At 40.6% G+C, this 12,364-nt stretch overlaps 2 protein-coding genes across 2 annotated transcripts; both read left to right on the top strand.

Moving 5' to 3' along the window:
- The first annotated feature begins 1,297 nt into the window (after window positions 1-1,297).
- On the top strand, window positions 1,298-7,821 carry LOC111234410 (1-acyl-sn-glycerol-3-phosphate acyltransferase delta-like). The gene is made up of 9 exons (XM_022762491.1): window positions 1,298-1,519; window positions 2,323-2,504; window positions 2,726-2,895; window positions 3,695-3,856; window positions 3,952-4,105; window positions 4,251-4,353; window positions 4,457-4,532; window positions 5,009-5,207; window positions 5,876-7,821. Exons 2-9 carry the CDS (start codon window positions 2,327-2,329, stop codon window positions 5,965-5,967), a joined length of 1,134 nt encoding a protein of 377 aa, XP_022618212.1. The 5' UTR covers window positions 1,298-1,519; window positions 2,323-2,326; the 3' UTR covers window positions 5,968-7,821.
- An 894-nt stretch (window positions 7,822-8,715) lies between these two features.
- Window positions 8,716-11,435, top strand: LOC111234451 (1-acyl-sn-glycerol-3-phosphate acyltransferase delta-like). Its single transcript, XM_022762559.1, has 8 exons — window positions 8,716-8,894; window positions 9,135-9,304; window positions 9,406-9,567; window positions 9,663-9,816; window positions 9,962-10,064; window positions 10,168-10,243; window positions 10,474-10,672; window positions 11,297-11,435. Exons 1-8 carry the CDS (start codon window positions 8,717-8,719, stop codon window positions 11,386-11,388), a joined length of 1,134 nt encoding a protein of 377 aa, XP_022618280.1. The 5' UTR covers window position 8,716; the 3' UTR covers window positions 11,389-11,435.
- The last annotated feature ends 929 nt before the right edge of the window (window positions 11,436-12,364 follow it).

Raw genomic sequence — 12,364 nt, 5'->3', positions numbered from 1 at the left:
ACTCCGCCTTTCCTGTGACCTTTTCATTTTGGGAAGTGGATTATTTAGCCAGTTAAAGTTATTTGTGTTGCAAAGTTGGTGGAGGAATCTTGCTTTTATAAAACCTGACTTTATATCCAGAAAAGGAGTTTTATATAATAAACAAATTTAACAAGATGAGGAGAAAGCTTTGCTGGCAGAGCTATAAAATCGTAAATCAAAGCCATTAACAGCCTCAATTTTTAAGCCAGTGTGTAACACATCATGCAGAAGGCATCTGAAATATTTCCATTTGATGCAGTCTTAAAAACATGGCTTTTTTGTGTAGAGCAAAAAAATTAACTTTAAACTTGCTTGAGAGGCAATTTAAAGGAGCAAGAAGTTTAATTCAACAGGTTAATGAGTCCAGTAAAGAAATTACTGTGTTATGTATTTTGTAATACCGGATAGCACCAGTCTCTAAATCAATACTTTTGTACAATGCTTCTTTTGAGTCACACCCCAACCTTACTGCTACTGAGGCTTAACTCTTGTGATTAAGCGTTGACTGGAGTCATTTGGGGTCAACTGTTCCTTTAAGAAAGTAAAATCACTTTTTCTTACGCACATACGACATATTACCTGCAGGGAGTGCTGTCCACCAAGAGGCAACACTGTTTACCAGTTTCCTGCAAAATCCCCGTCAGTATGGCTCCCTCACAGTCTATGACGGCTCCGTATTAAACGGAGTTGAAATTGGGGGGGGGGGGGGGGGGGGGTTCTCTGTATGACTCTGTGGTTGTTACTCAGATCCTGTCAAAACCGAGCAAAGGGACGACGTTTTCCTCAGACAGCTGTCACTTTTGTTGGCATTATGATGCTTGATTACATTAATCACGAAAAGACCACGGCGCATGCACCCTTACTCCGCCTTTCCTATGGCCAAATAAGGGCAAGGCAAAGACGAGGGAAAAAACAGAAAGAGGTCTCACTCAGTCCCAGTTTGTGACACGAAGAAACAACTGCGTGTAGGTGTATCAGTATCGGGAAATGTTGACGTTCTGATTAAAAATGATTAACTTTTTAAAGGTGAACTCGATAAATCACCCTCAGACTAAATGTATTATTATCATCCTGAGGTGAAATGTATCTTATTGAGCTAATTACTTATGAGGGAGTTTTATTTGCTATATCGGTCACCATGGTGACAGAGCGGCTCTGCTGGTTTAATCAGTCCTGATCACCGCGACCACGTCCCTCATCTTTGCAGGCGACCTGGCTCCAGAGTTTCTAGAAGGAAGAAGAGCTCTCACTCATGTCTCCATCCTCGGGTCCAGGCGTGGCTTTCAGATGGGTGTGGTTCCTTGTTTGGGGGAAGTTTTCTTTTAGTGAGTCAACTAGAGAATGAAAATGAACATGACTGAAATCTGAAGAACAGCACGAATTCCAAGTGGCATGGATACATGGTGAAGACTGGTGTTTTCTTTTAATTTGTCTACTTTTGTGAGATTGAAGATTCCTGTGGCAGGACAGCTCTCCTGAAGAACATAGACTGAGCCAGGTAAATGTCACGTGTCAGATGAATGATGGTGTTTTTCCTGTTCGTTATGGATTAGTAATAACTTGACATTTGACTCTGTCAAACTACAGTCTGTTGAAATAATCTTTGTCACTGATTGTATTTATTCTGATCATTTGTGTAGTTGTATTTCCATCTCATCTCACCACTGATATGTAAATGTTGCTTGAAATTTTTAAGTGGTATTTTTGTGTTATTATTATCGTGCTATTGTTGTTGCCACCTACTTTGCAGACTTGTATGTCTGTGTTGTACCATCAAAACCAGTTTGATGGTAAATAATAAGGACAGTGTTTGTCAGTGCTGTGGAACAGCTAAAAAATGCGACCTTCTTATAGGCTGCTAAACTAAAGTGGGATTGGTCTGACCTTTCAGAGCACACTGATTCAATAACAGAGCTAATGCATGTAAACTCATATTACTTGACTTTAAGGAAATGCTCTGACAAAACTACAACATGGTTATGGGCTTGATGATGATACATGACCCTATACCCAAAAAAGAGTAGGCTACAGTGAGGAGCAAACATTTACCCTGTCATATGCCGTTTATGCACAGTCCAGTTTATGCAGAGTCCAGCACAGAGGCTCCATTCAGAAGATTAAATCCAGTCAAAGAAAACCTTTATGTCAGAGTGGGATCAGTGCTGTGAGAACAGTTGCTGTCACAGCCCAGGGCAACTCCAGCTGACGACTTTGTTTGACAGAGCTGGCTGATGAAGGGAGGTGTGTGTGACACGAGGAAGTGGTTGTGTTTTAATGCTTTAAGCTGTGGAACTTTGACAGAACAATGGGCGTCCTGCAGCTGCTGAAGTCCCAGTTCTTGTGTCACCTGATGATCTGCTACGTGTTCCTGGTCAGCGGCCTCATCATCAACCTGCTGCAGCTCTGTACTCTACCTCTGTGGCTGGTCAGTAAACAGCTGGCCCGCAAGATCAACATCCGACTGGCCTACTGTGTCAGTAGCCGTGAGTGTTGCTCTTATTTTCTGCCACATAGATGATGTGGCTGTTGGTACTGTGTTTTTTTTTTTTTTCTGCTGGAGGGAAGAAATCTGTCATTTCAGTGATAACTTTGTTCCAATGAAGAAGATCAAATATTTAATATCAGTCTGCAAGAAGCATAAGACAACTTTGCAAACGCAGTCAAACTACCATTTTTTTCAACATTGTGTCTTCCTGATCTTCAGAGATGGTAGCCGCCCTGGAGTGGTGGTCTGGGACAGAATGCACGCTCTACACCGACCCAAAGAGTTATCCACTGTATGGAAAGGAGAATGCAATTGTGGTTCTCAATCATAGTTTTGAGATAGACTTCCTGTGTGGCTGGACCTTCTGTGACAGATTCGGAGTCCTGGGGGTAAGAGACAAGTGTCCCAGAGAACCACACACGTGCCCTTTTTTTGACCTTGAGGCTTTTTTGCAATTCAGCACTAACTGCAAAAAGGGACTGTTTTGTTTCCATTACATTCATTTACATTTAATCATTTGGCAGATGCTTTTATCCAAAGCGACTTACAAGTGAGGGACAACACTAAAGCTTAAGTGCAGTAGGAGACCTTGGTGTAAGTACTTCATGTATTCAGTAAGTGTAAGGAGATCAGGTAAAGAAGTGCACCGGAGGTGTATAATAAGTGCTAGTTAGGCATGTTAGGGTGTTAGAGGTGTTAGTAGAGGAGGTACTCTTGGAAGAGATGAGTCTTCAAGAGATTCTTTAAGATAGATGGGGACACTCCTGCTCTGATAGATTTGGAATTTCCATTAGCATGACATGTGGAGTACCTCAAGATTCAATTCTGGGAGCTCTCCTGCTTAATCTCTGTCTGCTCCCACTTGGCTGAATTATGCATAAGAACAATATCACTTATCACACTTATGCAGACGACACTCAATTATAAAAAGCTCCGACTATGCTCCTATTAACTTACTGGGTCTATGCATCAAACATATTAATGAGTGGATGTTCCGAAAATTCCTCCAACTAAACAAAGACAAAACTGAGATAATTGTCTTTGGTGCTAAAGAAGGAAGGCTAATAATTGGTGCATATCTCAATTCCTTTTCTTTGAAGCCTAAAAACCAAATCAGAAATCTTGATGTGATTATTGCCTTGCCTATTCTCCAGTTCCATAATGTACTTTCAATTTAAAATTTTCCAGAGTTCAAAAGTTTTAGCCAAGAAGGAGTTGGCGTATGTGCCAATCATCGGTTGGATGTGGTACTTCCTTGAGATAGTTTTCTGCAAGAGGAAATGGGAAGAAGACCGAAGGACAGTGGCACAGAGTCTTCAGAACCTGCGGGATTACCCAGAAAACTACTGGGTAAGTTTCATCCTGTGAGAGTTATAATAAAATCAAGATGGCTGAGAGTGATGTCTTTAACGCTGTTGATGAACACTCTCTTTTCCTGGGACTAGTTCTTGCTTTACTGTGAAGGAACACGCTTCACACCAAAGAAGCACCAGGTCAGCATGCAGGTGGCTGAGAGCAAAGGTCTGCCCAAACTGAAGTACCATCTTCTGCCCAGGACCAAAGGATTCTGGGTAACTGTCCAAAACCTCAGAGGAACTGGTGAGTATCCATCTCTGACGAAGAGTTTAAATATGGCTGCCAGTAGATACCAGACACTGTGAGCTGGGTGTCTTTGAGAGGGGAAATATTTACAAATTAAATGAGTTGTACAGTTAACTGCTGCTGTGTGTCTTGTCTTGTGTAGCTGCGGCTGTTTATGATTCCACACTGAACTTCAGAAACAACGAATCACCAACCTTGCTTGGAATTCTTAATGGGAAGAAATATCATGCAGATTTATATGTGAGGTACAAAGAAATGCTTTCCAGTGAAGATTTTTTGTTTCATTTCCTCTTTAGTGATGCAATCTGTTTTTATCTGAGAGATCTGACTTCCCTCTTTTACTTGCAGGAGAATCCCGCTAGAGATGATCCCAGAGGATGAGGCAGAGTGCGCTGCTTGGCTCCACAAACTCTACCAGGAAAAGGTAAGAGTTTGTTGAAGGTGGAGGTTTCTGATGGAGTGAAGGTTTTCCCATGAGGAACTGTGTAGTAGTCCTGATGGCCTAAAAAAAGACATACTAATTAATTTTACTGTGTAAAAAAGTGCCTGTGCTCTTTTTCCCTGAAGGCTTGTGTTTTATTTCATATAAGTTGGATAGATGTAAGAGGATAAAATACTGTGGGAGATCCTGGACTGTGGTGTGGTTTTTTTGTCTTGTTTTGTTGGGGTATTTTTGTGGATTTGGCTTCTGTCAATACTTCTCTGTTCACACTTTCCATGACCTAAATAACTCATTAATCTGAATGGCTAATGTGAAACATTAAACAAAGTTGTTATATTTTGGCTCCTACCACTTTCTAGACACACTGACAGCAACATGGCTGTCAAAGAACAAACCTGGGCTCACTTTTTATTTTGAGACTTTGGTATTGACTTGTGTCTGTATTGATGTATCTGCAGGATAGCTTTCAGGAGCACTACACACAGACAGGGTGTTTCCCTGGCCCCACAGTGAGCCCTCCACGCCGACCCTGGTCCTTGATCAACTGGTTATTCTGGTGCTGCTTGCTGCTCTACCCTCTGGGCCTACTACTGGCTCAACTCTTCAGCTCTGGATCGATGCTCACCATCTTAGCTTCTGTGGCTCTCTGCTCTGCAGGTTTGTTTCATGCATTCAAGCCCAAAAATGGGTGTAACAGTCCCTCCCTCAGTTTAACCAGCTCCTTTTTGTTCAAATGTTTCATAAAGCAGCAGATCTGACAACTCAAATGTAAGTCCCCTTTTTTTGGAAGATATGATTAAGCTGTCTTGGGAGCATGTCCCCAACAGCATTCAGGCATGTGTTTACTCAGAGTTAAACATTCATCTATCTAATTTGTTTCACAGAGATGTTAAATAGAGAAATTATTTTTTCCTGACAGCATGGGTTCAGGAGGAACATGTTACGGTTTCCACAATAAATGATTAGCCATGTTTGTGGTTGAGGTAAAAATGACAAAATTAGTTTTCTTGGAGGTGACAGCTCAGTATTAAGCATTTTGTGAAAAGTGTCAGTTAAACTGGAACTTATTTTTGGATTTTCTCCAGACATTGGTTGTTGACGGACTCAACCCTCAGTTTCCAGTCTCAAAGTGGCAAATTCAGACACGTAACTTAAATAAGATCCTGAAAAATCTTTATACTGTGAGGGCAAATTTACAAAATTAAAAATTGAATTTACTGTGGAAATAACCATGTCCTGTGCAGGATCTCAAAATCTGTCGGCCCTTCTTGTGACTTGCTCAGATATTATTCTAAATGTACTCTCTCTGACTCTTTCCTTCACAGCTTCACTGGGAGTTCGCTGGATGATTGGCCAGACTGAGATTGACAAAGGCTCAAGCTATGGGAATAAGGAGGTTCCTCTAAACAGAAACTAAGGAATCCTGACCCTACTCAGAGCTGCTTCTTTGCACAGCCTCTAATCTGCAAGCTGCTGGCTGCAGACTTTGTAAACACCAGTCTGACAGGTTCCTGTTGGTCCAACAAGTGCAAACCTGCTTAAAAGCACAATGCAGACAAGGTAGTTTTGTCCTAACACTATGCTGCATAAGCTCATCAAGATAAAGATCATGAAACTGGACTGTGGTGAGCAACTTCCTTTAGGAAACTTATAATAGGAACATGAGGCAAGATAAAATATAGCTTGACTACATGCTTCTAAAATCAGAGGGTAAATATTTGAATACAGTCAAGGCAAATATTCTTGCTGATAAATCAAACTGAAATTTTAAGTTCAACAAAGTGCAGAATGAACTACCTCTTTGCTTGTAATCTAATATGACATTTTCATGGTGGAATAAAATATATATTTCAGTTTTTAAAAAATAAAACATATTAGTTTATTAATATTGTTTGTACAAAGCAAACACTATGAGAGCAGCAGAGGATCAGAAGTTGTGGTGTGTGTGCCAGTGTCTGTGTTTGGATGTTTGGATGTTTTGTGTTTGGCCACGGGGGGGAGAACAGGCCCTGTTTCTCATTTTATTTGGATACACTCCACTTACAAGAACAGCTTTTCACCAGTAACTAGATTTACTCGAAAATCCTCTGAAGGCCTCAACTTGACACTTACTCCTCAGCAAAGACAAAAAAAAAAACTGTACTATGAATATTAGAGTATTTAGAAATCAGGAATTCTTTGAAATACTTGCTAAGGCAGTGTCTCACCTTCTGCGAGCTGAGATAAAAACGAGGAGAGAATCACTACCTGAGTCACGAGTCAACTTCCTACGGTTTTAATAAATGAAAATATAAATATACTGCACTGTTACAACAAACAGAAGCCAAGGCTAATCTACACTGCATCTCTTCTTGACAGTATAAACAGAGGTAGAGTAACTTAGTGAGCACATACTGTATTTCAGTGGGTCTCCTCCCTCAGTCACTGTCACTCCTTACCTTTCCTGTCACCTCGGTGAGGACGCAGGCTAAACCCCAGATATCTGCTGCGTGTCCATGACCTTCACCCTTTGCTGTGATACACACATATTAAACTGTTAAAATTTGCATCACACACTCATTACCAGGACAACACAAGGCCATAGCTGGTTTGAAACATGGAGTGGAAAAAAGAAGCTTTAGTGACCCCCGGTGGTGGCATGCAAACCAGACACGAGACATAATTTCTTACCTGCTGTTCCCAGAGTTCTGTTCACCTCACCTGGATAAAAGTATGAAAAGCCAGAGTCACTCAGCTTAAACATGCCTGATGATGTCATAGTGTTGTTGGCTACTCATTTAGAAAGACAAGTAAATCACAGCTATGAGGAAGACTGTGACACTGACCCTTCACATATTAGTGGACAGATTCATTTGTTCGGTTAAAGTCTGATGACATGTTTCTGCAGCCCCAGTCTTATTTATTTATTTATTTATTTGTCCATGTAACCAACATACTGTATCCTCTCTCCACCTGCTGTTACCTGGACATTTCATAATTAATGATTAGACCTTTAGTTTTTTTGTGTTGGTTTGAACTCACCAGATGTTTTTTTTTTCTCTCTCTTCTTATGAGTCACTCAGAAAATTGCCCACAGTCCAGTGATATTGTACTTCAGCTTTCCTCCCATAATAAATATGAGCCACTAAGTGACTGACATGACCGACCTCAGGGACACAGAGTGATGATCCTGGATCAATGATGAAGAATAATTAATTTAGTTACTAAAGACTCTAAGTCCAAATAATTATCCTCTAACCGTATGTGTTTTATGTAATTATGACACAATAAATGCTTGTATTAAAAAGAAATACATAGAACAATGTGCATTCCATTTAGCTTCTTTGTTTGATTTTTTTGATTTCTAATTTGGCATTATAAATCCTGCATTTTGCAGTCTGCTGGTATCAACCAAAATTGGTCTTATTAGTGTAACTTTGGGTGTATACACTTTTTTTGTTTAACTCAGGCTGCCATATTAGCTTTGGATGAAATTAAAAATTCAATTTTCCACAAATTTTGAGACATTAGAAGATGAGAACTAGGAACAACAGTGACTCATGACTTCTTCATATTAACTGTGCATATTTCAACCTATCTTTTAATCTTATCTTGGGAAAAGGCACCCAGATCTATAAATAATAGTTGAACTCACAAATCAAGTAAGAAGTTAATAATATATAATACACAATTCATGTATGAAATCCAAAATGAGGTTAAAATAAGGTAAAGAAAAAAAGAAAACATTTAGTTTATTTCCTGTATGTCTACGGAAACCCATTAGGTTAAGCATGCATCAGAATTACTTAACAGTTCAAATGTGAAGGTAAGATCTCAATAGTCCATGTAATGATTTCAAAACCACACACAAACATGCCAAAGATCTAAAAGTCAGTGGATCACCAGCAAAAATAGGCAGGGCTGATGTTAACAGCACTATAAAGTTGCTCTTTATACTACAAGTGTTGCTGGAGTTTTGATCTCTTCGAAGTTGATCTTCCTGTAAGAGCAGGCTGAGTGCTGTAAGGGCAGTTACTGTCACACCTTAGGTCAACACTAGGCTTGAGCTGATAGGTGTGTTTGACAGAGCTGAGTGATACAGTATCTCATACCATTGAGTCAAGTGTGTGTGACACGAGGAAGTGGTTGTGTTTTAATGCTTTAAGCTGTGGAACTTTGACAGAACAATGGGCGTCCTGCAGCTGCTGAAGTCCCAGTTCTTGTGTCACCTGATGATCTGCTACGTGTTCCTGGTCAGCGGCCTCATCATCAACCTGCTGCAGCTCTGTACTCTACCTCTGTGGCTGGTCAGTAAACAGCTGGCCCGCAGGATCAACATCAGACTGGCCTACTGTGTCAGTAGCCGTGAGTAGTTGCTCTTATTCTCTGCCACATAGATGATGCTGAAATCTGTTGGTACTGTGTTTGTTTTGGTGCTGGAAGGAAGAAATTTTCATTTTTCATTTCAGTGGTAACTTTGTTCCAAGGAACAAGATCATAGATTTCAACTCTGGTGCAGCATAAGGCAGCTTTACAAACAAACACAACTATCTTTCCTCACAAAACATAGAGGTGACTACATGATTGTGTCTTCCTGATCTTCAGAGATGGTAGCCGCCCTGGAGTGGTGGTCTGGGACAGAATGCACGCTCTACACCGACCCAAAGAGTTATCCACTGTATGGAAAGGAGAATGCAATTGTGGTTCTCAATCATAGTTTTGAGATAGACTTCCTGTGTGGCTGGACCTTCTGTGACAGATTCGGTGTCCTGGGGGTAAGAGACAAGTGTCCCAGAAAACCCAAGTGCTTAGCCGTTTTTTATGTAGAGGATGTGTGTAGTTCCTTAACGATAAAAAAATGTCAATCTTTTCCCAGAGCTCAAAAGCGTTAGCCAAGAAGGAGTTGGCGTATGTGCCAATCATCGGTTGGATGTGGTACTTCCTTGAGATAGTTTTCTGCAAGAGGAAATGGGAAGAAGACCGAAGGACAGTGGCACAGAGTCTTCAGAACCTGCGGGATTACCCAGAAAACTACTGGGTAAGTTTCAGCCTGTGAGAGTTATAATAAAATCAAGATGGCTGAGAGTGATGTCTTTAACGCTGTTGATGAACACTCTCTTTTCCTGGGACTAGTTCTTGCTTTACTGTGAAGGAACACGCTTCACACCAAAGAAGCACCAGGTCAGCATGCAGGTGGCTGAGAGCAAAGGTCTGCCCAAACTGAAGTACCATCTTCTGCCCAGGACCAAAGGATTCTGGGTAACTGTCCAAAACCTCAGAGGAACTGGTGAGTATCCATCTCTGACGAAGAGTTTAAATATGGCTGCCAGTAGATACCAGACACTGTGAGCTGGGTGTCTTTGAGAGGGGAAATATTTACAAATTAAATGAGTTGTACAGTTAACTGCTGCTGTGTGTCTCGTCTTGTGTAGCTGCGGCTGTTTATGATTCCACACTGAACTTCAGAAACAACGAATCACCAACCTTGCTTGGAATTCTTAATGGGAAGAAATATCATGCAGATTTATATGTGAGGTACAAAGAAATGCTTTCCAGTGAAGATTTTTTGTTTCATTTCCTCTTTAGTGATGCAATCTGTTTTTATCTGAGAGATCTGACTTCCCTCTTTTACTTGCAGGAGAATCCCGCTAGAGATGATCCCAGAGGATGAGGCAGAGTGCGCTGCTTGGCTCCACAAACTCTACCAGGAAAAGGTAAGAGTGTGTTGAAGGGGGAAGTTTAGACTGTAATAACTTTGCTTCTTGTTGCATGCCTCGTTGTCTCCAATTCTTTAATCCAAACTGGCTAATGTTGAGCATTTTGAGCTTTTCACCACTGAAATATTATGAAAGGTCATCACATTTTGGGTGCTGGAACAAACCTGGGCTCACTTTTTATTTTGAGACTTTGGTATTGACTTGTGTCTGTATTGATGTATCTGCAGGATAGCTTTCAGGAGCACTACACACAGACAGGGTGTTTCCCTGGCCCCACAGTGAGCCCTCCACGCCGACCCTGGTCCTTGATCAACTGGTTATTCTGGTGCTGCTTGCTGCTCTACCCTCTGGGCCTACTACTGGCTCAACTCTTCAGCTCTGGATCGATGCTCACCATCTTAGCTTCTGTGGCTCTCTGCTCTGCAGGTTTGTTTCATATATTGAAGGCAAAGTGAAGTCACCCTCAAATGAGCTATAACTGGCTTTCTCTGCCTTAACTCCTATGACACAAATTACTTCTGTGACAGCACATAAAATATATCTAGTCGACAACTAAAAAATATATATCAAACATACTGTAAATTCACACTGCATCTGTGTTGAGGAAACAACAAATCCATTCACATATAACCCACATAAAAATCCATGTAAATTAGCACCAGAAAGCCTTTGACTTAAGTTTCTCACTTTCTAGTTAATTAAATACTTAGAATTAGTACAAGTCATCTGCAGTTCTAGATATTCAAAATGTTAATGAATAGTTAATGGTCCAGATACGCTTTGTAGCCACAAGTTACAATTTATAAACGCTTCATAATGGGTGCCTTATTAGAAAGTATCAATGTTCATCCACTGTTGTGCGGCTAGATGTGATTATTTTGTAAATGCTTTTTATTCAAGGAAAGCAACCTGAGAAAAACTCTTATCTTGAAAATCTTGAAAAGGAAATTAACTAAAGGAAAACATGTCTTACAGAATCTTTCACCACGTCTTAGTGGTTCACTCAAATAATATTCTAAACGTACTTTTTCTGAATATTTTTCCTCACAGCGTCACTGGGAGTTCGCTGGATGATTGGCCAGACTGAGATTGACAGAAGCTCTAACTACGGGAATAAGGAGGTTCCTCTAAACAAACACTAAGCAGTCCTGACCTTCACTGATCTGAGAGCTGAGAGTAATCACCTGTGTTTGGTCTAAATGTTAAAGATGTCAGATCATGGAAGTGAAGTGTGGGGCAGCCTGTGTTCATCTTGTTTTGGAAATATTTGAGACAAGATCATGTTACACCTCAAACAATGATGCAAATATTTCAATGCAGTTAAACCACACATTTTACCGTCAGCTCAAAATGAAATGAACTACCTCTGTGGATAGCAATGGCATACTAATGATGAGTGGCATTTTTATGTTTGAAGAAAATATACATTTCACCTTTTTTTTTTTTAAAAAAACAATTGTTTTATTAATATTGTTTGTACATAGCAAACACTATAAGAGCAGCAGAGGACCAGAAGTTGTGGTGTGTGTCAGTGTCTGTGTTTGGTTGTGTGGATGTTTTGTGTTCAGCAGCAGGGAGGGAGAGCAGGCCCCGTTTCTCCTCTTTGTTGGCTATGCTCCAGTCACATGAACAGCTCTTCACCGGCGACCAGTAGACTTGAACATTGCTCCAACTTGACATTTACTCCTCAGCAAAGGCAAAGAAAAATACATTAAAAAAAAAAGTCCTTCCTAGTGCCCGCGCTTGCCAAAGGACAAGTGATAAATTAATCTGACTATTTGGATGGTGCTCCTTTCATAACGTTAAACCAGCTTCTCCTTCTGTTCAGGGAGGTTTACCGCATCCTTTTCTGCCTCAAAGGGCGACTGAAATAAGATTCCTCCCTCCTCTACTCAACTGCCCCCTTGGGTAAACAGTTTAAAAGTGCCATAGATTTTTGTCCCACCCCACCCCACCCATTTGTTTAAAAGAAAAAAAAAAAAAAGTCTTCCTCAATGCCTTTTCAGAGGTCTCTTCACCAGTGAGAAGAACAAATGTGGCAATAGTTACTTTAACTTTACAATATTGTTTATACAAGAATTAAAGCCAATCCTATTCTTACAGTATGTACAGTCCCAC

Source organism: Seriola dumerili, unplaced genomic scaffold (assembly GCF_002260705.1).
Source record: "Seriola dumerili isolate Sdu_G_001 unplaced genomic scaffold, Sdu_1.0 BDQW01000024.1, whole genome shotgun sequence".
Classification (NCBI taxonomy): Eukaryota; Metazoa; Chordata; class Actinopteri; order Carangiformes; family Carangidae; genus Seriola; species Seriola dumerili.
The sequence above is the reverse complement of the archived record's forward strand: the minus strand, read 5'-3'. Positions and strand labels throughout refer to the sequence as shown.

Bases quoted from the DNA above. Each gene is read 5' to 3' on its own strand.
- LOC111234451 (XM_022762559.1), top strand. From the start codon at position 8,717: ATGGGCGTCCTGCAGCTGCTGAAGTCCCAGTTCTTGTGTCACCTGATG. The intron at 9,305-9,405 runs GTAAGAGACAAG...ATCTTTTCCCAG, and splicing joins ACAGATTCGGTGTCCTGGGG to AGCTCAAAAGCGTTAGCCAA. The intron at 9,568-9,662 runs GTAAGTTTCAGC...TCCTGGGACTAG, and splicing joins ATTACCCAGAAAACTACTGG to TTCTTGCTTTACTGTGAAGG.
- LOC111234410 (XM_022762491.1), top strand. From the start codon at position 2,327: ATGGGCGTCCTGCAGCTGCTGAAGTCCCAGTTCTTGTGTCACCTGATG. The intron at 2,505-2,725 runs GTGAGTGTTGCT...CCTGATCTTCAG, and splicing joins GGCCTACTGTGTCAGTAGCC to AGATGGTAGCCGCCCTGGAG. The intron at 4,106-4,250 runs GTGAGTATCCAT...TGTCTTGTGTAG, and splicing joins CCAAAACCTCAGAGGAACTG to CTGCGGCTGTTTATGATTCC.